Source organism: Lissotriton helveticus, chromosome 3_1 (genome assembly GCF_964261635.1).
Source record: "Lissotriton helveticus chromosome 3_1, aLisHel1.1, whole genome shotgun sequence".
NCBI classification, from domain to species: Eukaryota; Metazoa; Chordata; class Amphibia; order Caudata; family Salamandridae; genus Lissotriton; species Lissotriton helveticus.
Genome location: NC_136061.1, coordinates 964,608,762 through 964,634,663, shown reverse-complemented (window position 1 = coordinate 964,634,663; position 25,902 = coordinate 964,608,762). Strand labels below are relative to the sequence as shown.

Sequence of the window (25,902 nt, the reverse complement as noted above, 5' to 3'; positions counted from 1 at the left end):
TCCGGCAGTCGGTTCCAATGGAGAGGGGCTAGATGAGAGAATGCACACCCTCCTATTTTGGCTTTCCTAATTTTGTGGGGGCAAATTTAGCGACTGCTCTGGTAGAGTATCATTCACACTTTACTTCAGCCGAAAAGACAGCATACACAAATTGAGAGACTCGGTCAGCTTTGTCAGTCATTGACTTATAGACAATGGCAGTAATATTAAGTATCATACAACAGGAGAGCTATTCGGAGCTTGGCTTCTAAAGAAATGTGGGTGACAGCATTCCTGGGTACTATCTGCTTCGGCATCGGGAAGAGAAACCACTGAAAGGCAAAATAGTTTGTGTAATAAAGTGAAGTTCTGCTCTGCACCCGTCTCCTTAAGAGTGCTTCATCACCCTTAAACAAATTACTTTAACAACTTCTGACCTATCTCCAATGTTCCTACCCTGGCGAAGCTCCTTGGAAAATGTGTTCACATCCAACTCTGCAACTACATTGATCAATTCCAATTATTAGACCAATTTCAATCTGGCACAGCACCAAATCGGTTATGACACATATCGTGGACGATGCCCTAAAAATGCTGGATCAGAACCAATCCTGCCTTTTAATCCTCCTTGACCTACTGTTGGCTTTGGATATGGTTAAGCATGACAACCTACTAAACCTTTTTGAACACCGTAAGGGGCTATCAGGATCAGTCCTTAACTGGTTCACCTCCTTTCTCCAAAACAGGACTCAAAGAGTCAAGGTTAATCACTCACTATCGCAGACAACGCAGGTCATATTAGGGGTCCCATAGGGCTCCTCACTTTCGCCCACTTTCTACAACCTGTTCATAGAGTCTCTTATGGACATTTTGAGTTCATCCAACATCCACTATGACAAGTACGCTGATGATACTCAACTATATTTGAATAGTAGGATCTGCTTTTATGGCTATGCTGTTTCTGACTAGTCTGACTTGGATCCTGCTAATCAGGACCCTAGTCTCTGTGCTTTCTCCCCTAAATTGGTAATGGTGAGTAGCAAGGTACACCCTACTGGTGTACACTTACAAGTCCCTAGTATATGGTACTAAGGTACCAAGGGAATAGGTAAACCAGGGGTCCCCCATGGGCTGAAGCATGTATTGTGCCACCCATGGGAGACCACTCAAACTGTAACTACAGGCCTGCCATTGCAGCCTGTGTAAGCTGGTGCTGACAGAAATAGGTTTCTGTTGTATTCAATGAGAAGATGGATACTTCATGTTGGATTGATCAAGTTACTTTATTAAGTTAATTAGTTAACATAGAAAGGAAACCCCATCAGGAGCTGCTGTCCTGCTGCTCAGCTCTTATTCAACTGACATTCACAGCATAGCAAAATTCTAATCATTCAACATTCTATATGACATACAAACTAGCTGAGCAGCAGGGAAACTTAAGATACAACATATCTCCCTTCGTTATGGGTACAATTGCATAAAGCAATAAAATAGTTGTCAATTAAATGTATTCCAGTACACATAGTCAAAGATATTAAAACAGTGTACTAAAGTACAAGTGGACAACACAATTAAAATATTTTCAACACATCCTTCACTGCATTACTTCCTGAAATGAACAACTATCTTCATCCTATATCCTTATGCCACTAATCATACAAGTTGGCCAGACTAGTATAACAAGCAAGACACAAAGGAACAAACTTAACACAACAAATATCAGAAAGCAGCGCACACATCATAGACTAAGATTAAGTACTCGTATAACTCATCCATACTACGGAAAAAACACACTCACACTTCAGCACCACACGTGTACACAACAAGCACTAAGTAACCGGGAAACAACGTACACACAACAAGTCCAAATTGGACATATGTGGCAAACAACTTGTACACAAGCTAAAAAGTGACACCACAACCTGACGCCAGTTCACCCACGATACCCGTTGGGAACAAAGCTTGTTGGAACAAACATCAATATCCATACAACACAACTAAGGGGTGATCATATACTACATAACCCCCCAAAAACATGAGTCAACGAGTCACTTAACATCTAGGTACACTCACACACAACTCCAATTGTGGAACAACTCTTGGTGAAACTATCACCAATACCAAAACAAAATAACCAAAGAGTGACCATATACAGCATAGCCCTCAATTAACCATGTGACTACATGCTACATAGCCACTACAACATGAGTTAATGAGTCACCTAACATCTAGACACACTCACACACAACACCAGTTGTGGAACAACTCTTAGTGAAACAATCACTAACACTAATATAAAATAACTAATGAGTGGCCATATACAGCATAGCCCTCAAATAACCATGTGACTATATACTACATAGTCATTACTAACATGAGTTAATGAGTCACCTAACATCTAGACACACTCACACACAACGCCAGTTGTGGAACAACTCTTAGTGAAACCATCACCAACACCAAAACAAAATAACTAATGAGTGACCATATACAGCATAGCCCTCAAATAACCATGTGACCATATACTACATAGTCCTTACCAACATGAGTTAATGAGTCATCTAATGTTTAGACGCCCTCACACACAACACCAGTTGTGGAACAACATAACCAAAGGGTGACCATATACTACATAGCCCCCACAAACATGAGTTAATGAGTTGTAAACTACCTAACACAACCCACACACAATACCCGTTGTGAAACAACTCTTGATGAAATAATCACCAATTCCAAAAGAAGATAACAAATGAGCGACTTTATACAGCATAGCCAACTAATAACTATGTGACTACATACAACATAGCCACTACAAAACCTTTTAATAATACACACATCAGTAAAACTTATGAATGGCTTAGCAACTAGACAACACTTCACACAACAGTAATGAGGAACAAATCTTAGTGCATGTACTCATCTTCATGCTCCCTTTGTATTGCGCTAAACAAGTCCTCAGACAAGCTTCTCAAACACTGCAACTAAAATTTGACTCTTCAAAGTGTCTCCAGCGTGGATCTTTTCCATCATTAGGACATCATGGTTCTCCATCGCAGATTACTTTTCTTCCACGGTGAGGTACTGCCTTTTCTTTTTAATGTAAATCAGTCTCGCATTCTTCACAAAGTTGTGCAGTTTTGGTTAAATATTGCGTTCCTTAATACGATGCTTCTCAAGACGCGTTGCTCCTTCAAGGAGCGTTGCTCAATAATGCTATACTGTCCCAGATGCGTTGCTCCTACGAGACGCGTTGCTTAGTAACCTAATGCACAAAATTGTCCAAAGATGGCTGCCACGTGGCGTGGTTACGTCACTGCTACTCCTGCCGTGACAATTGCTTCTTCCACAGTCGATTGAATTCCAAGGAAGTTTCAAGTCTCAAGCCTCACCAGTGTTGATTTGGAAGATGCCGTTGAGAAGATTCTAACAGTGAGTGAAGAGTTGGCTCGCGCCTCACCGCTCGAGCCAGGCTTTACTTTCAAATTCAAAAAAAATGTTTTGACTCGTGTCTCGCTGCTCGAGCAGGGCTCATCTCATACTTAAAAAAAAAAAACACTCGAGCTGACTGTCCCCGTTACTTCTGTTCAAACAACAATTTCGTTTACTCACTGTTTCAATCGGTTGTAGTCCATTCTCTGCTTGGGGCACACTTTCCTTTGAACAGTTACAGCGCTAATCTCTTCTGCCTTGCCACAGTTTTATTTTCTTTTTAACAGTTACAGCGCTAATCTCTAACAGTCACAGCGCTAATCTCTTCTGCCTTATCAAAGTTTGATTTTCCTTTTTAACTGTCACAGTGCTAGTTTCTTCTGCTTTCTTAAAGTTTTATTTTCCTTTTTAACAGTTACAGCGCTAATTTCTAACAGTCACAGCGCTAATCTCTTCTGCCTTATCAAAGTTTGATTTTCCTTTTTAACTGTCACAGCGCTAGTTTCTTCTGCTTTCTCAAAGTTTTATTTTCTTTTTAACAGTTACAGCGCTAATCTCTAACAGTCACAGTGCTAATCTCTTCTGCCTTATTAAAGTTTGATTTTCCATTTTGACTGTCACAGCGCTAGTTTCTTCTGCCTTCTCAAAGTTTGGTAAATTCAACAATATTAATCTGGCAAACCTTAGTTTCAGGGCGACCGATGTCCGGGTCACTGATGGGGTTTGTTTGCCAGCCTGCGTTACACACACACTTCACATCTAAATTTGAAGTCTTTTACCTTGAGCCTTCTTTCTTTAAGTTGCACGCGTTGATTCTTTTCAGAACAGTCCCCAAATGTCGCCAAAATGTTGTATTCAATGAGAAGATGGATACTTCATGTTGGATTGATCAAGTTACTTTATTAAGTTAATTAGTTAAGATAGAAAGGAAACCCCATCAGGAGCTGCTGTCCTGCTGCTCAGCTCTTATTCAACTGACATTCACAGCATAGCAACATTCTAATCATTCAACATTCTATATGACATACAAACTAGCTGAGCAGCAGGGAAACTTAAGATACAACAGTTTCCCTATATCTGAGGTCACTGCATTTAAAACCTGTAATTCACCCCTAAAGCAGGCCTTTCAATCCTGAAGGCAGGGTGCTCGGTTCTAAGTGTGAGGGTGCCCCTGCATGAGCAGCACACAACCTTCAGTGTCCATTCTCCTGGGTTGCAAGCGCATCCGCCATAACGAAATATAGAGTGGCCATGCGTCATTATGCGATGGCGAACTCTAAACTGGCTGTAACGAACCCTGTATTGTTTGGTAGCAAACATGTTGGAATCATACCCCCACACCGTAAAAGATTTGGGAGGTATAATTCCATGCACTGTAAAGCTCCTCCGGGAGGCCCTCAGTGTTCCAGGTACCAGTCTTCTAGACCTGGACAGCACAACATGGACGCTGCCGACCAGAGAGATGATTCTGCCCTCCTGCTGCTGAGCCAGGCTTGAGCAGGGGCAGGGGAAGGCATGACAATAGGTATCCTGTCACAGGAGGCGCGGCCACCTCCCGGACAGGGTTTTGTGCCGGGGTCTCCAACCGGTCGATCGCGAGCTACCGGTAGCTCGCGGAGACTCCGGGAGTAGCTCGTGTAGCCCTTCAGCCTTTCCGGCTCCATTTGCCCGCCCTCACCCAAACCAGCAGCTCGGATTGGAGCTAAGCTGCGGTGGGGGCGGACGAAGAGGATGACGCTCCTCTCCTGGACCTGCAGACTCCTCTCGTGAGAGTCTGACTCTTGTGGCGTCATAGTCGGGTGCCAGCGCGGAGCAGTAAGAGACGTGCCTTCCACCGCAGGTAAGCTCAATGGTGGAATTAGGGATCCCGTGGGAGGGATGGCTGACAAGGCGTCAGAGAGCGCCGGTTAGGAAGGAAAAACAAGTGGAACGAAGGGCAGAAGGGGACAAAAACACGGGGAAAACAAGTGGAACAGAGGGCAGAAGGGCACAAAAAACGAAGCAAAAACGAGTGGAACAGAGGGCAGAAAGGCACAAAAAACGAGTGGAACAGAGGGCAGAAGGGCACAAAAAACGAAGGAAAAACGAGTGGAACAGAGGGCAGAAAGGCACAAAAAACAAATCGAACAGAGGGCAGAAGGGCACAAAAAACAAGTGGAACAGAGGGCAGAAGGGCACAAAACAAGGGGAAAACAAGTAGAACAGAGGCCAGAACGGCACAAAAAACGAGTGGAACAGAGGGCAGAAAGGCACAAAAAATGAGTGGAACAGAGGTCAGAAAGGCACAAAAACAAGGGAAAAATTAGTGGAACAGCGGGCAGAAGGGCACAAAAAACTAGTGGAACAGAGGGCAGAAGGGCACAAAAAACGAGTGGAATGGAGGGCAAAAAGGCACAAAAAACAAGGGGAAAAGGAGTGGAACAGAGGGCAGAGGGGCACAAAAAACGAAGCAAAAACGAGTGGAACAGAGGGTAGAAAGGCATAATAAACGAGTGGAACAGAGGGCAGAAGGGCACAAAAAACGAAGGAAAAACGAGTGGAACAGAGGGCAGAAGGGCACAAAAAACGAAGGAAAAACGAGTGGAACAGAGGGCAGAAAGGCACAAAAAACGAGTGGAACAGAGGGTAGAAGGGCACAAAAAACAAGGGGAAAACGAGTGGAACAGAGGGCAGAAAGGCACAAAAAATGAGTGGAACAGAGGTCAGAAAGGCACAAAAACAAGGGAAAACTTAGTGGAACAGCGGGCAGAAGGGCACAAAAAACGAGTGGAACAGAGGGCAGAAGGGCACAAAAAACGAGTGGAATGGAGGGCAAAAAGGCACAAAAAACAAGGGGAAAAGGAGTGGAACAGAGGGCAGAGGGGCACAAAAAACGAAGCAAAAACGAGTGGAACAGAGGGTAGAAAGGCATAATAAACGAGTGGAACAGAGGGCAGAAGGGCACAAAAAACGAAGGGAAAACGAGTGGAACAGAGGGCAGAAAGGCACAAAAAATGAGTGGAACAGAGGGCAGAAGGGCACAAAAAACAAGGGGAAAACGAGTGGAACAGAGGGCAGAAAGGCACAAAAAACGAGTAGGACAGAGGGCAGAAAGGCACAAAAAACAAGAGGAACAGAGGGCAGAAGGGCACAAAAAACAAGGGAAAAACGAGTGGAACAGAGGGCAGAAGGGCACAAAAAACAGGAAAAACGAGTGGCACAGAGGGCAGACGGGCACAAAAAACGAAAGTCACAGAGGCAAAAAACAGAATACAAAAATATAGGGGAAGCTAAGAACAGAAGGCAGAACGGGCAGAGAGGCATGGGGGCAGCGAGGGGAACAGAAGGGAAAACAGGGCAGAGACACAGGGCAGCGAGGGGTACAGAAGGAAAGACCGGGCAGAGAGAGCACGGGGACAGCGAGGGGAACAGAGGGAAGAAAAAGGGGTACGGACCACGTACAGGCAGCGGGGGAAGACAGACAACAGCAGTCACAGACACAACAATGATAATACAGGCAATACAATAAAAGCAATAAAACCTTGAAAGGCACGTGTATAGGTTACCGTTATTTGGTAGGCAGGTAAAAATAGATACAGCCAGGATCAGCAATAGGATTTTCGTGCTGCTGTCTGATTGCTCACTTTCCACAAGCCCTTGGGTACCACTGCCTCTTACAACTCTGCAGTTATCAGTGTCCAGTAGTCAAGGCCAAGCTCATGATGAGGCAGGGGGGGGGGGGAGTAGAGGATTATGGGGGGCATGGGATTGAAGGGGCATGACTGTTAAGTCATGGTTCAGGGCCACTGGTATTATGTGGCACTGGGGGACCAAATTATGGAGCAAGTTTGACAAAATCATGCAGCAAAAAAGACAAATTATATGGTGTATTGCAGCTAATTTTGTGATAGTACTACTTTATCGTTTTGTAATTTGTACTCGTTAGCAGCGTCTCTGAAATTTTGGACCTTAATTTTGGACCTATTAATTGAAATGTCTTGAAGCGTCACAAATCCAAAGTCATTCCTTTTGGTGTTCTAGGGAATTCCTAAGTCAAGGCTGTCTTGGGTATTTTGTTCAAACCACAGTATGGGCTCTGATGAAATTAGGTTTTAAGTCAATGAAACTAGGCGTGGGGGTCTCTCTGAAAAATGCGCGAGTTGCTTCGGGTTCAGTAGCTCACGGCGATTTTCACTAGCCAGAAGTAGCTCTGACTACACAAAAGGTTGGAGAGCCCTGGTTTAGTGTATTGGGGAAGGGTGGGGGCGCTTGCCAGTGCCACTAACCAGCTCAGGGAGCCGTTGGCTCCCACTCTGGCGTGAAATTGGACAAAGGACATAGGAGTTTCCTCCCCACTGTCCGACTCCTCCCCTGGGAGGTAACCCTGAATTGTCCCAACACTTTCCTTAGGGTACTTAAGGGCTTACCTGTGGGTGGGTCCCTAGATTCGTCGTGGGACAAGATTCAATTCAAGACACCACTTCTTCTTTGACTGTCTGGGCACTCTGGACTTCGGTGGACTTTGCTCTGGGCTCAAGACTGCAACTGGGAAGACTCCTGCTGCTCCTGGTCTCGTCATCCTGCTTGTCTGATGCAACGTCTGTGCCCGTGCTCCATACACAACCTTCCAAGGCCTGTGGAAATCCAAGACAACTGAAGGAATCTCCCTTGAGGTGAAGGGGTCACTTCCCTGCATCTGTAGGCACCGCAACAAAGCTGACCGGTCTGCTGACCCTGGGCTCCCACGGACTCTGAAAGGCCCAGCAACACAGGTGGTGGTTCTTCACATCCCTCGAGGCCTGCCATGTCCTCTCACCAAGTTTGAGGCCAGAATCCCTCCTCGGAGCCGCAGGAACCAAACCCCTGTGAACCGCGTCAACTTGCTGTTGCACCTCCTGTAACCAAGATCTTTGTCTTCACCGCTTCACATGCACCGTGGGCCTGCATCTTTGGTAAGCTGCTCAAGGTCCTCTTGTGACTCCAGTGCATCCAGCCTGAGTGTCCTCTTGAGGGTCTTCCTTGATTTCAATGGGCTCCCCTGATTGCTCAGGCCTGCTCTGACTCCCCTGTTTGTGTCGACTCACCCGGACCTTGCTGGCCCCGACATTGCACCCTTTTTGCTTTCCACATTTATTGCTGTTGCCAAGGCTTGTTGGTGCTCCCGACAGACACCGACCCCTCAACTCTCGACATTCAACATGGGACAGCTTGTGAACGGCTCCTGGTGTTCCACAGTGTTGCCTGGTCCGCACAGATGCAGGTCCAAGGTCACGTCTGCTCTCCTGTAACACCCAACATCGGTGGGCATTCATCTTCCGTGCCTCCTGGTCACTCCTCAGTGGCATAGACTCTGTCCCCTCTGCTTGCAGGTACTTTTCCTCCTGAATCTACCTTTGGGCTCCTTTGGACACTTTCACCTTCGCCAGCAGGGCATCTTCCTGAAGTCCTCCATTGGGTGCGACGGGGATTTCCGGCGCCACTTCACACCGATGCACCCGGTTTCCCTGGTGTAGGTATCCTGGTTCCTAGGGTATCCACGGGTGGGGTGGCTCTCCAACCTTGTGTCTTCCACAGGGTTTATTCAGGTTCCAAAGGGAAGGGTCCTTCTTGTTTAAAATTGCAACAGCGACTTACCCATTGACTTGTATTGAGCCCACCGTCATGTTCCCACTCTGCACACGGCCTCTATGGGGCTCCTGGTTACTTACCTCAGGTGGGTCCTTGGGTCCTCGGCACTTCTACGTCTTCTGGGTATTGTCTTGACTTGTGTTGTGGTTCGCATACCACTATTTTAGTATATGATTTGGTCACCCCCTGGCGACCACTGTGTATTTTGTGCTACTTACCTGTTTTCTCTGCAAAGTATTATGTGCATTGTGTATATCCCCAGGTAGGAGACATTTTTATGTTTTAGTGAGTGTCTTATAATAAATACTTATTTTTATAACTGCACCGGGTGGTTCTTTTTCACTTAATCTATACCTATAAGATTATGTTTTGGTAAAACAAGCTGCTTTACACTCCTTCTGGACTTAGCCTGAAGGCTGCTCTTCACAGCTACCACTTAGAGAGCTTTCTAAGGTCGTCTAAGACCACTAAAATCACCATAAGGGTTGTCTGGATTGGTGCAGGGTGCCCACTTACATAAGTTTGCACCATATACCAAGCCAGCTTCTCACACCTCCGCTCCAGAAAACATCAGTTCCCTCAACACAACTCTTCAGAAAACTAAAAATTGGCTAGCATCTAATCACCTCAAACGAAATACGTAAAAAACTGAATTTCTCCTAATCGCCCTACCATACCAGTCACCTGCCATTAAAGAATGATTGAAACATTTAACAGCCCTCAGCTGCATTTCACAAGTCATTTACTTTGCGAGATCACTGGGATTAACTCTCAACCAGAACCTCAAGATGCACAAACACATCAGTGCCGCCACCAAAGGAGTGAATCACCAAATGAACATCCTAAGAAAATCACCGCCCCCATAACATCTTCAAGCATGCAGTGCAAGCTCTAGTGATTCCCAGGTTGGACTATGGCAGTGCAACCCTCTCTGGACTGCCCAGACCCAAACTGGCTCCTCTGAGAGCCTCGCTCAACTCTGCTATTAGACTCATCACCGGCTCAAAAAGAAACAACCGCATCACTCCCAATCGGAAAACCCTCAACTGGTTTCCTTACAAGGCAAGAACCCAGCGAAGAAATAGCCTGCATGACACAAAAAACCCTCCACTTTGAAACCCCTAGATATCTTGCTCAGAAGCTTGAACATTCTGGTGGTTCCAGATCATCACGAAGCTCCAACACTTTACGTCTGAAACCTCAAAGATTCCACAAGAAGAAAAGTTACAACTGATCTTTCTTTGGGATTGCTCTGAGAATTTGGAACCCCTTGTACCCTGAAGTCAGAATGAATCCCTCAACTGTATCCTTCATCAAAGAAATCAATGTACTCCTTATGAAAACATTTTTCCCGTGATTTTAAGATACCCATCCTGATTCCTCAATTTTTCCTCATGACTATGGCATATCGACTACTTTGTGTTTTCGTCTTATCAGTCCTGACACTACCCTCCCTTTTCTTGACACTGCATGATTGTTAGAAATGGGATTTCTGGTTGGCTAGGGCTTGCGCCGAAGCCAGGCAGAAACCACCACTCTAGACAGGGCAAGGGAGTTACACGCTAAAGATAACCCCTGCTCACCCCCTTGGTAGCTTGGCACGAGCAGTCAGGCTTATCCCGGAGGCCATGTGTAAAGGATTTGCGCAACCCACACAGCAACAACTTACTAGGCACACCACAAAAGGAACTCCACACAAGGTTATATAAACAATAGCCTTTGTATTATCATAAAACACATTAGAATAGTAATCACACAATATACACTGTGCCAACTGGCACTGGGCAATATTTACAGGGGATTATATACACATGACAAGGCCACTTGGACCAATGTCAGAACCATCACTTATTAAAGATAGTAAATGGAGAACATATAATAAGCATAGAACACAACCAGTAATTACTGGCAAAAGTCTGGACTCAGCATCATCCTGTAACATAAATCATATTATATAGAGTATCACATTAGGCGTGAAATATATCCTGCGCCAACCTCATAAGCCTAAACATATTAGACCATAACCTCCTAAGTATAACTCACCTTAGGAAATAATCTCACTAGAATAAACCACAGTAGAGGATAACTCAAACATAAATACAGTATGCAAAACCTCATAATCATAAACCACATTTAGAGGCATAAAACAGGGTGCGTAAATCATACTACATAAATCAGATTTCCTAGCACCACATCCATCACATTAGGGCCTGGCGCCCTACAAACCTAACAGTCCCCCTGGCCAACTGGCCTTCTCAAAGGGGCTCAAAATGCCCTATGTCTAAAGTGTTAGGGCGGCTGCCAATGCAGCAGAATCTATGTGGGCAATTGCACAGACCTAAACGTTGCAGCTGGCACTAAGTGCTGCACTGCTGTGAAAGTACGGGACTTAAAGGCGGGCACTCAGCGGCACAGCTCCTCAGCTGCAGCAGCCCACAACAGCGATGATTTTCGTAGTACGGCAAATGCGGGCACTCAGCGGCACAGCTCCTCAGCTGCAGCGGCCCACAATAGCGGGAAGGATGATTCTCGTAGGAAAGCAAATGAGGGCACTCAGCGGCACAGCTCCTCAGCTGCAGTGGCCCACAATAGCGATAACAATGACTTTGGTAACACAGGCAAATGCGGGCTCTCAGCTGCAACAGCTCCTCAGTTGTGGCGGCCCACAATAGCGATAACGATGACTTTGGTAACACAGTCAAATATGGGCTCTCACCGGCAACAGCTCCTCAGCTGCGGCGGCCCACAATAGCGATAATGAGGACTTTGGTAACACAGGCAAATGCAGGTTCTCTGCGGCAACAGCTCCTCAGCTGTGGCGGCCCACAATAGCGATAACGATGACTTTGGTAACACAGGCAAATGCAGGCTCTCAGCGGCAACAGGTCCTCACATGTGGCGGCCCACGATAGCGATAATGATGACTTTCAGCCCGCAGAAGAACCAGAGGCTCTGGAATTCTCAACAGAAGCCTCACCTGCAAGGAGAATTACCCTCAAATAGGAATCACGGAAGAGCTGATGGGTGAAGTCTAATGTCCCTGAAACTTCAGCAGGAGGCAAGCTCAAATCAGGCTCTTAGGTAGTTGCTTCAGCAAGACGGATGGAAGTTTCATAGTCCTTTCCCTTCCTCCAGGAAAGAATTAAAATATGGCGCTCACAGGGCGCAGGGAGACATAGCTCCAAAAGCAAAAGTCCTCAGCAATCAAGGGGGCAATGCAGGGCCCAGGGTGGCAAGCACTCATCGCAGTTCCTCCTGGGCCCCAGCAGCAGCATGCCCCAGCAGGATCAGGAACAGCACATCATCCTAGAAGAGCACCATGGAACGGAATAAGTTCATGGGGTCACAGCCCCTTTACTTATACCACCAGAAGACTTTCTTCTCAAAAGTCATAAGTCACTGAACCCAGCCAGAACCAGTTTGGTGAGGTCCTGGAGCACATTGTTTACAAGGCTGCATCCTGCCTTTGAGGAAGCGGTTGTCTGCCATCAGACGCACAGTGGGCAGAGAAGCCATCATTCACCTTGCCAGGCATAGCCCTGCTCAGATCAAAGGGCCACCCCTCCCCATACTCCAAATGCAGATCTCTCTATTCAACCCACGTCTGTCTCAGTCTGCTCTGTCCCTCCAAAACCAGACATGCAATTCACATCAGGCAGGCAGACACATAGCACACAGAAATGCGAACTTCTAAAAGTGGCATTTCTCACATAGTCATAATAAATCTGGGCACTCCATTGCGCCGCATTTATTCTCACAATTTCATACATACCAGACTTGACAATACTGCTCCTCTGATAACAGGAATTACCACTGACACACACTGAGCAGAGAATCCCCCATGCATTCCTATAGGAGGGCAGGCCACTCTCACTAAATTTAACATGGAGCACACACACTTTACACTGGACCACAGTGCTAAAGTGCCCAGAGGCCTAAAACCACTAACACTACACAGAGAAAAAGGCTTGGAGAAATGCAAAAAGTTTAGGGGTGAACGTGCAAAAAGGGCCCAGTCCAACAATGATCCTGAAGTTTTCTTAACTATAATACTTGTGTTTTTATTGTGTTATCTCCCCTGCCCTCTTATCATTGTAAAGCACATCCTTTGTTTCACTGTACTACCTTATCCTGTATTTTTTCTCAAATATGATATTATTGGTATTATTGCTCTGCTCTCTGTAAATTTGTGACGCGTTGTGATACACGCAACAGTCATGTACGCTGTCTATAAAAAATATTTAAAATTAAAATAAAATACATACATCCTCCTTCTCCATGTTTTACTGTTGATTACAGTGCTTCCAGCTCCAGTTCTACCCCACTATGCTTGAGAGAGCTTCACGGATGCTAACAGCTCTTGCTTTGGTGTATGTCAAAATATTGTGTACAGAGATATCTTCTGACATAAATACCATTTCGGAAAATCTGTTTACAAAAATATATTCGCTTTGGGTATACATTTTCTGTTACCGACTTTAGTAGGGGGGAATTTTTGTAAATTATATTTAGGGCACAATATTTATGTCAAACGATAGTCTGACCACAATATTCCTGTACCACACTCCTGCTCTACTCGGCCATCCTTGTTACTGTGGCTCCCAGTGACATCTGCATATGTTCTGCCCCGCCAGTTCTGCTTGGCTATTTGTTTTTTCTCAGTGCTGATCACCCAGCAGCCAACTTGCATGGCTATGCTTATCTACAGATTATAAAGTGGCAATACACAGCCATTCGCAGATCTTGAAGATATAGTGCCTCGTTACTGCCACCACCATTACCATTACCTCCATCACAATTAACAAAACAAATAGCCACTACTATTTCAACCATCATTTCAATCATCTCTACCACTGTTACCATCACCACGATTAGAAACACTATTAACACCACCATCCCTGCCACAAGTACTATTACCACCACCATTTCCACCTTCCCTGCCAATACCACCACCACGATACATACTGCAACTACATTACCACCACCATCATTACTACCAATACCAATTAACAACACCATCTTTAGGCACCCTATTACCAGGGATACCATTATCACCACCATCTTTACCACTACTCCCTTCCAACTGCATTACCACCACCACTGAGGAAAACAAAAAAGTGATGCATGGAATGCTTGAATTATTCTCAGCCACTGCTAACTACTCTGCAGCTTTCCAGGTCGTTCTTTTTGTCAACGATACCAGCTCAGACAGGAATCAGCCATATGCAAATCAGCCTTAGTCTTGCTGCAAGAGGAACAGTCCAGACCAAACTTCTATGCTAGTTCCCCTCTGAATGGAAACATAAGCAAGCCTAAATTTGTTTTAGCAAAGTTAGGCCTCTTTAGTATAGCGTGGTTGCTTTGGCCTATGGCCTAGAGTACATGGGACTCACATTTGGGCATATTTGGCAACGAGGGTGTCACGCTGAGGAAAACAAAAAGCTATGGGTGGAATTCTTGAATTAATTTCAGCCACTGATGATTACTCAGGGCCACATTCCAGTCTATTTTTGTATGCCTGATATACCACCTTAGACAGGAAGAACAATAGTTACTTACCTGTAATCTGTGGTTCTCCAGTATTGGTATCTTTCATAGATTCACATGCCTGAATCATTCCCCGTCGTTGGAGTGGGAGTCCCACGGTATATAAAACAGCAATAATATGCTATAATAACATTGGAAAAAACAGTAATTCCCAACCAGGAAGTAAAGTAGCCCAAGCTACAGTAGAAAAAACTTCCACACTCATGACTATCCTAGTCATTTTGTATAGTCCAAACTACAGCCAATCAGGCAACAGCACCCACCAGAAGGTTCTCCCCAGAGGCTGTCAGATTTTCTCGCAAGGAGTGATGGTAAACCAAAGTAGCCTGAGAGCCTCTGAGGGGAGGTGGGCGGGTTGCATGTGAATCTATGAAAGCCACCAATACTGGAGAACCACAGATTACAGGTGAGTAACTATTGTTCTTCTCCAGTATTAGGGGTGTCTTTCATAGATTCACATGCCTGAATCAGAGTAGATAGCAGTACATATTTGTGCTTGGCAGACGCTACAGGTAGTTTAAGCTTGTCAACATTAACAGCACATAGCAATGCAATATGTAAATAAACACATCATTAAAAGCATAATAGAATGCAATTATTTAAGCATGTGCAGCATAGAGACATAATAAGCGTCTGACAGCAGTAATAGGAGGTGGGAAACAGAGGCTCACCTTAGTTGAAAAGATTTCGTAGAACTGCTCGACCCACTGAAGCATCGGCCTCACTGGCTGCATCCAAACAATAGTGTTTGGTGAAAGTATGGCGACTGGCCCAGGTTGCCGCTCTGCAGATGTGCTGAAGAGGGACTCCAGCGAATAGGGCCGTAGAGGAAGACACTGCCCACGTAGAATGCGCTCTAGGAGCTGCTTGTAATGGTCTTCCTGCTTGTGCGTGGCAAAAGGCAATAGCTGCAGATATCCATCTTGCGAACGTTTGCTTGGAAACTGCCTGTCCTTTACGAATTGCACCATAGGTGATAAATAGTTGATCAGATCTGCGCAATGTAGATGTTCTTTGCAAATAGAACTTCAGACATCTCTTAATGTCCAGAGTATGCAATGCCCTTTCCGCAGGTGTTTGTGGGTTAGGAAAGAATGTCTTTAAGATCACGGGTTGGTTTAAATGAAAGTCTGAAGGCACCTTAGGAATGAATTTCGGATTAGTGCGGAGCACTACAGAGTCATTTGTGAATTGTAAGAAAGGATGCTGAACAGTGAACGCTTGGATATCACTGACTCTCCTAGAAGAGGGTTGGGCCAATAACAGTGACACCTTCCATGTTAGAAATTTCAGATCGGCTCGATGGATAGGTTCGAATGGGTGACGCATGAGTTGCGCCAACACTACGTTGAGATGCCACGCTGGAGGTGGACGACGTACCGGAGGGAACATTCTAAAAAGGCCTTTAAAGAATTGTTGTATAATTCTCGTAGAATAAAGTGAATTTGTCCCATCTTGTCGGTATCTCGAAATCGCTGCTAGGAATACCTTAAGGGTTGCATGAGACAATCCAGATCTCGCTAGATGGAGGGAAAAAGGCAGGATTTCTTCTGGTTTATCTGAAAAAGGATGAATGCCAGCTGAGCGACACCAGACACAAAAGCGTTTCCATTTAAGACTGTACGTCTTTATGGTAGCAGGTGCTCTTGCCTTGGCCAGAACTTCCTTGCAGTCCGCAGGGATGTTCAGATGGGCGAACTCGCGGTACGCAGGCGCCAGGCCGCAAATCTCAGTGACGTTGGATCTGGATGGTAAATCTGGCCATCTTGAATGGAGAGCAATTCCGGAATTGGGTTCAACTGAATCGGTTTGCACTCTGACAGGAGAAGAAGCTCGGTGAACCAGTACTGGCGAGGCCATCTGGGAGCAATGAAAATCAACCGACATGGTTCCTTCTTCATCTTCCGCAGGACTCTGGGAACTAGCGGTATTGGTGGAAAAGCGTACGCATATATCAGAGACCAGTTGATCAAAAGCGCATTCCCCTGAGAGTCTTTGTGGGGATGCCAACTTGCAAAGAATCGGCATTTGCTGTTGTTCTTGGTTGCAAAGAGGTCTAGGTCTGGATGACCCCATAGATGGAAGACCCGATTCACAGTCTGCTGATGAAGTTCCCACTCGTGAGTGGACACTGTTGTCCTGCTGAGCGTGTCTGCAAGTACGTTCTCCATTCCAGGAACATGAACCGCATGAAGATTGATCTTGTGTCGTATTGACCATGCCCACAGCTCCTGGGCTTCCTGCGACAAGAGAGCTGATCTTGTCCCTCCTTGTTTGTTGACATAGTGCATGCTTGTATTGTTGTATGTGCGCACCAACACATTGGCACCCTGGATGATTGCACGAAATGCTTTGAGTGCAAGGAAGATGGCTCTCAGTTCTAAGAGGTTGATGTGCCAACACCTTTGCTTAGGGCTCCACTTGCCGCTGATTGTCAGGCCCTGAAGATGAGCTCCCCAGCCTTCGAGGGATGCGTCCGTGGTGAGTGTAAAGTTCGGCGTATCCTGAAGGAATGCGCAACCCTGTCGTAGATTTTTTCTTTGTGTCCACCAGCGGAGGGAATCCCGCAGGCGAGGTGTAATCTGGATGAGATCCCCGAAGGAGCCGGAGACCTGTAGCCATTGTAAGCTGAGCTCCTCCTAAAGAGGCCTCATTCTGAGTCGGCAATTTGGTATTAGCGGAATGCATGACGATACCATCCCCAGAAAGACTTGAACAGTCGGACTGAAACTGACTTTTTTTAAAGCAGAGACCGGGCCATATTCTGTATCTTGTCTTGCCTTTCGTCCGAGACAAAGGCTTGGAGTAGCTGGGTGTCTAATGTTGCTCCCAGGAAAGCCCGTCTTTGTGATGGTACCAACTGGGATTTGCTGATGTTGATGGATAGACCAGAGACCGAAAGAGGTTTAGACACTGTTGTAGATGGTTGTCTGTGTCTTCGTAAGAACTGGCCTTGATAAGGCAGTCGTCTAGATATGGGAATATTTGTATCCCCTCCAGCCGGAGGTGAGCCGCTACTGGGGCCAAGACTTTTGTAAACACTCTGGGTGCCGAGGGCAGCCCAAAGGGAAGTACTCTGAACTGATAATCCCTGCCAGCCACTCTGAATCGCAGGAATTTTCTGTGACGAGGTAAGATGGGGATGTGGAAATACGCATCTTAGAGATCCAAGGTGGCCATGTAGTCCCCCGCTGCTAAAAGATGCAATATTTCCTGTACTGATAACATTCTGAATGTTAGTTTCTTCAGACATTTGTTTAGGGCACGGAGATCCAGAATCGGACGCCATTCTCCGGATTTCTTCTTTATTAGGAAAAATCTGGAGTAGAATCCTGTTCCCCTCACAGTTTGAGGTACTTTCTCGATTGCTCCCTTCTTTAGCATCAAATTTATCTGGGCAAAGAGCTCTCTTAAGTGAGCTGGAGGTGGGCCCTTTGGGGGAACATTCGGAGGAAATTGTTCGAATTCTATGGCATGGCCCTTGGCCACAATGTCCAGGACCCACCTGTCCGATGTTATCGATGACCATTTTGAGTAAAATTTTGATATTTGTCCTCCAATTTTTTCCTGAGAGTGGGGCAGTAGCGGTGGCAGGTGACAAGTTTCATTGACGTTTATCTTTTCCGCGGTAGGCTGGTTTCCCACTGTTCTGGGAATAATTATTTCTCCGTTGGCCGTAAGATTGATAGCGCTGTGTTTGGAAGCACTGATTTCCTTGTCTGTAGGAGGATTGCTGTGTGTATCCACCTCTGTTAGAGGACGATCCACACCCTCTCGCTCCTCGAAAGGGCGGTTTACAAAATTGGAGGGTGCCCAAGGATTTCGCCGTTTCTGTGTCATTTTTAATTGTCTGCAAGGCTTCTTCTACTTGCGGGCCAAACAGAAAGTCTCAGTCATAAGGCATATCCAACACCCTTGTTTGAATTTCCTGACGGAATGACGTAGATCGTAGCCACCCCTGTCTACGTAAGACAGCAGCACCTGCTAATTGCCTGAAACCAGTGGAGGCAACGTCCACCGCCGAATCGATAATCTCAGCCGAGATTCTTTCCCCTTCCAGTAAGATCTTCTGCGCTTCAGATCTAGCGGTCTCCGGAAGCTGGTCTATGTATGGCGCAATATCCGACCACATCTGCCGGTCATATCTGCCCGAGATGGCCAATGAATTAGCAGCCTGGACCGTGGTAGCTGCCATCGTTGAAACACGTTTTCCAATGGCGTCAAGGCACCTGCCATCTCTGTCCGGTGGGGCTGCAATTGGAGATGAGGGGTTCCTAGACCTCTTCTGAGCAGCTTAAACAATAACTGAATCCAGTTTTGGTTGCCCTATAAGGCACGCAGGTGACTTTGCCAGTGCCTTATATTTCTTGTCAATCTGTGGCAGGACCGGGGGTATGAAAGCTGGAGTAGACATCACCTTAATACCCTCCTGCCATATAAAGTCTATAATAGGTATAGATTTGACTTGTTTTCTAGGCTGATCCTTAAAATCATAGAGAAAACATTCCTGCTCCGTATGTTCCATATCCAAATGGAATCGCTTAGTAGCCCGTTCCATTAAAAGGTGAAAACCACCTACGTCTACTGGTGGTGAGTCCAAAGCAGCCGGAGGTGATGGAGAAGGAGTCTGCACCTGATATTCATCCCACTCCGACATGTCATCAACCTCTCCTTCTTCTCTTTGTTCTTCTTCGTCAGAAGACTGTTGTCCCTCTGGCTGATTAGACGGTGCCGGTGGAGGAGACCTTTGAGGTCTAAAGTCAGGTAAAGGCACTTCCACCGCCGGAGCAGGAGGTTGAGAGCCTGTAGATTCAGATGGCGGAAACTGCCTGTAATAATCGTCAAGCATGCATTGGAGGTTGGTGAGCAATGCAATTGGCACCTGAGTGGCAGAGACACTTGCTACAGGGGACGTCATCCGTTCAGATGACTGCAGTTCCTCTAGGTCGTCTTCCTGAAGCTTAATATTTAGTTCGGAAGGACTTGTAGCCGTACCAAAGGTTTCCCCAAGTACAGAATCCTCCTTACTGTCTTCAGAGTCAAGAAGTTTGTCTACGCCTCTGAAGCAAAGATGGTTTTCGCGTCTGAAAAACCGTAGACGGCGACCACACTTGCAAGGTAGTACAAGAGGATAGTTGCGGCTTCAACGGTGGGTCCACTGAAGAACTTGTGGCACTGGATTTGGCTTTAGACAACGACGAACTCGTCGTCGACGGTGCGGTTATCGTCGTCGACAGTGATGGTGCCGTCGACGTTGTTGTTTTCGTCGACAATGCCGGCTTCGTCGACGGTATGGACTTCGTCGACGGTATTGACTTCGTCGACGGAATTGACTTCATCGACGGTGTTATCTTCGTCGACGCCTTCATCGACGATGGAGCCTTCGTCGTCGACGGAGTGGAACTCATCGACGAGCCCGTCGACGGTAGCTTCTTCGTCGACGGTAGGGCCAGCGTCGACGATGATGTCGTCGACGGTGCCGTTGACGGAATTTTCTTCAGAGAGGCCGTCGACGAGGCGCCGACAATGGCAGAAGATGAAGATTCTGCCGTCGACGAAAGAGGTCTAACAGTGACATAGACCATCGTAGGCGATGAAGACGCCGTCGACATGATCATCTGTGACTTAGGAGATGAAAAAGTTACCGTCGATGTAGATGTAGCGTCGACGACGAAGGAGTCGACGATGGTGTCGTCGACGACAGGGGCCGAATCTGAGGTAAAATCTTCTCAGATGTCTGAGGTAACTTCTTGGTGGATCTTCTCGGGGGCGTAGATGGACCACCTTTATCCTTAACAGGGGGAGTAGTCTTGGAAGAGGAAGGCCTCTCAGACCCCTTAGCTGGAAGTTGTTTTTTAGCAACTTTAGCCCCAGGAGAAGTTAACACCTCAGTAGCAGCTCTCTCCCTAGAGGCTGAAGTAGAACCAGAAGCAATACTGCCTACCTCAGACGCAGGATAAACCGAATCCTTAAGCTTTTGTAGCCACAAAAGCAGGCGGCCCTCTCTGTCTGAGGGTCTTCTGAGGGAAGGTTCTACAGATCTTGCAGTCCTTTACTTGATGTTCAGGATAAAGGCAATAAATGCACTTCTTGTGGGGATCTTCTTTACAAAGCCGAAGCTTCCCACAAGATTCACAAGGTCTGAATAAAGATTTCTTGGAAGACATCTTGAAAAAATACTAGATTCCAGAAGGAAAATAGAGAAGAACTGAGCAGAGCTCAGGGAGACTCCCTTCACACGACGTGCTGTAGAAAATCTGACAGCCTAAGCCTCTGGGGAGAACCTGCTGGTGGGTGCTGTCGCCTGATTGGCTGTAGTTTGGACTATACAAAATGACTAGGATAGTCATGAGTGTGAAAGTTTTTTCTACTGTAGCTTGGGCTACTTTACTTCCTGGTTGGGAATTACTGGTTTTCCAATGTTATTATAGCATATTATTGCTTTTTTATATACCGTGGGACTCCCACTCCGACGACGGGGAATGATTCAGGCATGTGAATCTATGATAGACACCCCTAATACTGGAGAACTAGACATATGCAAATCAGACTTGGTCGTGCTCTAACAGGATCAGTCCAGTCTGAACTGCCAGGCTAGGTCCCTTCTCGGAGGGAACACAAGCAAACCCAAAATGATTTTGGCTTGGTTAGGCCTAGTCAGTGAGAAATAGCTTCTTTCCTGTGTCACAGTGAACCTGGGACCCACGTCTAGGCATGCCCATTACACAAAGGCAACGGCACGGAGGAAAACAAAAAAAGTTAACACCCATATTACCTCTACCATCACAAGTAGCACTAGAACCCTCCTCACGACTTACACCACTACCACCAGGACGATTACCACTGTCACCAATACCATCATTGCTACACCAGCATTCCTACCACCACAATTATCACCATTACCACTATCTCTACCACTGTCATCACTATCACTCCAACCACCACCATCATTGCCACCACTACTGCACCATGACCACAACTATCGCCACCACTATTAAAACCATGACGATCCCTGCTATTACCACCCTTACTGCTGTCACCTAAACCATCATCACCAGCTGTACTGGCACTACTTCCTCACTACTATCACTTTCACCGAGTAGTGCAGTAATGCACTACTGCCATCAACACCACTACCGCTGTTATCACAATACTATCACTACCACCTTGTCAACTTCTACTGTTATCACCACCACTGCTACCACCATCCCCACTAGTACCAGCACTACCACCATCACAGCATTCCCATCTGTTTGTGTGTGTAAGAGCACTAGGAAGGATGATGTTGGCGTGTGGGTGAGCACCATTGTGTGTGTACTCTCATTCATTTATTAAGGCAAGAACTGCAGATTTTGTCAATGCTCGTGTTAAACTGAAAATAAACCATATTATTCAACTGAATTGAAATACAATGATGGGAGCCTGACTGAGCTGTAGCAATGCACCTCAGTTGCAGTGCTACAGCACTGCAGTTACTCCTATTGTTCCTTTTATAGAGCCCACAGTGCTTTACAATTGACACAAATCCACAGCTCCCCGTTCATGGATCTCATTCACACTCTGCCCTTGCTCCTCTTCGCCACACATCCTTGTCGTGCCTAGTACCTGCTTCCCAGCGTGTGCTGTGCCTTACCTGAGATGCTTCTTCTGGTATGGTGTCCACCCAGCGCTCAGGGATTCTGATGGATTCGTATGAATTGAACAGGATCTCGATGACCAGGGGGGTGGATGCACAGGTCTGCAACACCTGCACAGACAAGAAATGCATGTATGAAAAAGGCAGGGACTGTGAATGCAGGACAGGAAGGGGACTGCTATGGTCTGATTGATAATATTGTATGAAGCATTAGAGCAGTGTGTACGTCAACTGCTAGTCAGTATGTATTCAGAGATGTTATTTATAAGAGGTCACTTTTTATATTGTTCTGCTTGGAGTGGTACCCACCATACAGCAGAAAAGTCTTCAAATTAACACAACCACAAAAACACCCTATTCTTCTAATCCTTTTATATTGCTTCTAGGACGCAATAGATAAGGCTAGAGGCATACAACTCTAGAGGCTAGAGGGATAAGGCTAGAGGCATACAACTATGCTGACGACACCCAAATCCTCATCCAAATGAATGAGGTGCCTGGGGTGTCTACAAGGTTGCAAAACATCCTTAAGTATGTAACTAACTGGATGTCACTGAACTCTTTAAAAATTAACCCTGACAAGACAGAGGTTCTACCTATCACTTTGGCGGGCAGCCCTTGGCATGATGGGTTTTGGCCCTTAGAACTTGGTCCACCCCCAGTACCTGCAGTGACGGTTAAAAGTCTAGGCATTCATGTGGATGATAAGCTATCCATGCGGAAGCAAGTTAGTATGGTGGTCGGAACCTGTGTTGGACTATTACGTCAACTCAGGAAAATCGCACCACTCTTGTCATTTTCAACCTTGAGACAGGCGGTTTCCGCAATGATACTATCAAGGTTGGATTATGGCAACTCGCTATATATAGGATTGCCCCAAAAACTGCTTAACAAACTCCAAGTGGTGATGAACGACGCCGCTCGGCTCATTTTTAAGAAACCTAGGAATTCGCACGCGTCCCCTCTCTTGCGCGAGTTACATTCGTTGCCGGTGAGACAGAGGGTGCTCTTTAAAGGGCTATGCATTGCTCACAAGTCACTTTATGGCAAGGCCCCAGGATACATCAAGACCCGCCTAACCCCATATATACTGGGCAGGGCATTAAGATCTGCTGATGCCTCTCGTCTCACCCAACCACGCGCCAGATTAGCTACGGTGGGCGGTCGTGCGATTTCAAATACTCTCCCTGTAGTGTGGAATAATCTGCCGATCGATCTGCGCAGGGAGTCCAATCTGATGGCCTTCCGGAAGAAGCTGAAAACTGTCCTATGTCAGGAAGCCTGGGTGGGGCTATAAGGCCGGCTGTACCAATCTAGTAATCTGTCTGTTTGTGCTCACCTAGGAATTTAGCGGTGCTACTTGGACAAGCGCTTAGAGACCCCAGGGTATAACGCGCTATATAAATCGAATAAAATAAATAAATAAATAAATAAATAAGAGGCGATATTGTTCATGATGCAAGAATCGAAATTGTGAAAATATTGTGCCTATAAACACTTATGTTTAAAGATGTATTGTGTTGCATTTGTCTTACTGTACAGATGTGATAAGCCATGCTCACTTTTTCACCCACACATTCCTGTGTACTCTGGTTGCAGATTATCATTATTTAAAACACAAGGACCGAACAAGCTCCGCCTTCCGCCATCTTGATACTGTACATTGTGTATTATTAGTAGTGTGTAATGTTGGCAGCTAGAGCTCATTGACAGGCAATAGCTTTTGTCAGGGAATGGTTATTGTGAGTACCAAGGAGCGGCTAATATTCCAGAGATCCACTCTTTCCACGCTAATGGTACTGGAACTGGAGGCTAATTTTAAACATGGATAATTCTCTGGAGACCCGACTCATAACCAACAAGATATCAATGATCTCCTCATGATGGTGATGTGAAGACATTTTTTGCACTTCCTGGTTTTGAACAATAAGAGGAAGGAGAGCCACTGAATAAGAAGCAACCACATGAGATTGACAAGAAAGCCAACCAGTGGTAAGCAATGGGTTGACCCAAAGTCCATTGTAAGTATTGGTTGTGTATGGTCTCACAACTGATTTTAATTTTGAGCACCACGTATGCAGTGACACATGTGCTCAAATACACATGCACTTCAATGCAACCTGTGCATGTTTGCTGTCTGATTCGTCCTATGAAAGTGTGAGTCAAAAAACGTTTCACTTATGCTATGTTATACATTTTATCTTTTTACAGGAAAGTTTCATAGTAGAGTTGGACCAGAGTCAACCTACAGAAGTAGATTCATCTTAGTCTCTTAGAGATGAGATAGGAGCCCCTTTTTTCTTATGCCCTGATGAATGTCATGGACACTCCCGGCCACTCCGGCAGAAACATGTTGGCAATACTGATGGGGATGGGGTACTAAGCCCCCTAGTCCCCACTACTAGTTTTAATAATCGAGCACATTCTGCGCAATTAAAAATTTTCACACCGTTTTTGCATCGATTTTTAAATATCACTCACTTTTCTTAGCAGTGGCCCCCACCTAGTTATAGAAGTACCTCCTTGACTCCAGGTGTAGGCACGCTCTTTATCAAACGTGGTTTTTAAAGAGCGAGGACTGTCGATGATGAAGCATGACACCTGGTGGTGTGTGAGAACAGTCCATACATTTTTTTGAGATGCCGAACACCACACAATTTATTGGCATAGTGTGCCTCATCATTTGCTCAGAATCAGACACTGAGCCAGGGTAGCTTCTTGTTGTGCGATACATGTTAGCTGGGGGCCAGCTTACCCTGACTGCCCCGTAGCCTCCTGTGCCCTCCCCTTTCTAATTAAAGGTTGTTTGTGTGTATATATATATATATATATATATATATATATATATATATATATATATATATATATATATATATATCACTTAGAATAGAAGATTAAAAGGCAGGGAGAGGAAGGGTATTTTTTTAAAGCAAACAAAGTGGTTGTTTTTGAAGGCAAATTCTCACCAAAATGCATACCTTCCCGAATGCTGTGGGCCACACTCTTTGAGACCCGTGGTTGAGCAGTGCCCGCACAGTGTGCTGAGGCCTTAGCATTTGCTTGAAAGCTGCTGTCTGCAGTGAGCAGGACAATGGCGAAGCACCGTTGTAGTCGATGGCATTGACGTCTGAGCCGTTCTCCAACAAGAGCTTCACTAGATCATGGCTGGCACTCTTGCAGGCCTTGTGGAGCGGGCTCTTCTTCTCCTCATCAGTGGCATTAGCATCGGCCCCATGAGCAAGCAGCATCCTGCATACCTGTAGGTAGTTTTCTAAGTGCTTAGGCTCTATGGCCTGCCCACAAGCCACATTGAGAGGGGTCTCCTGCTGAGCATTCCTGCCATCAACAGCAGCACCATGGCGCAGGTACAGATGTGTGTGTGCTGGGAGGCCGTGCCTGGCTGCAATGTGCAGTGGAGATTCTTGGCTATCCTCACTGACCTGACTCACCACAGCACCATATTTGATGAGCAGTTTAGCACACCTGTTGAGACACAAAAGTGGTGCATGTTAATTGCATATTTACCCTTAACCAACCAAAATGTAAGGCACCTTTTATCAAACACAAGAAACCAAGAGCAAGGTCCTAGCCGAATGAATAAACACCAGCTCTAACAGCAGCAAAGAAATATTCACAGTCGTAAAAGATTTCACCACACCCACAGCAGCCGCTGGCAATATCACTCCATCACAAGACCTGAGCAC

At 45.9% G+C, this 25,902-nt stretch overlaps 1 protein-coding gene across 4 annotated transcripts in view; it reads right to left on the bottom strand.

The window, feature by feature from the left end:
- ASB18 (ankyrin repeat and SOCS box containing 18) overlaps positions 1–25,902 on the bottom strand; it is a 302,293-nt gene that overhangs the window by 14,592 nt on the left and 261,799 nt on the right. For 2 of the 4 annotated variants that reach the window (XM_078681372.1, XM_078681374.1), the window contains exons 3-4: positions 25,165–25,681; positions 22,196–22,309 (exon numbers count right to left, since the gene is read on the bottom strand). In XM_078681372.1, the coding sequence (XP_078537498.1) occupies positions 22,196–22,309; positions 25,165–25,681 (631 nt within the window). The remainder of the gene's footprint in view (positions 1–22,195; positions 22,310–25,164; positions 25,682–25,902) is intronic. The other 2 variants (XM_078681373.1, XM_078681375.1) reach the window with 1 other exon arrangement.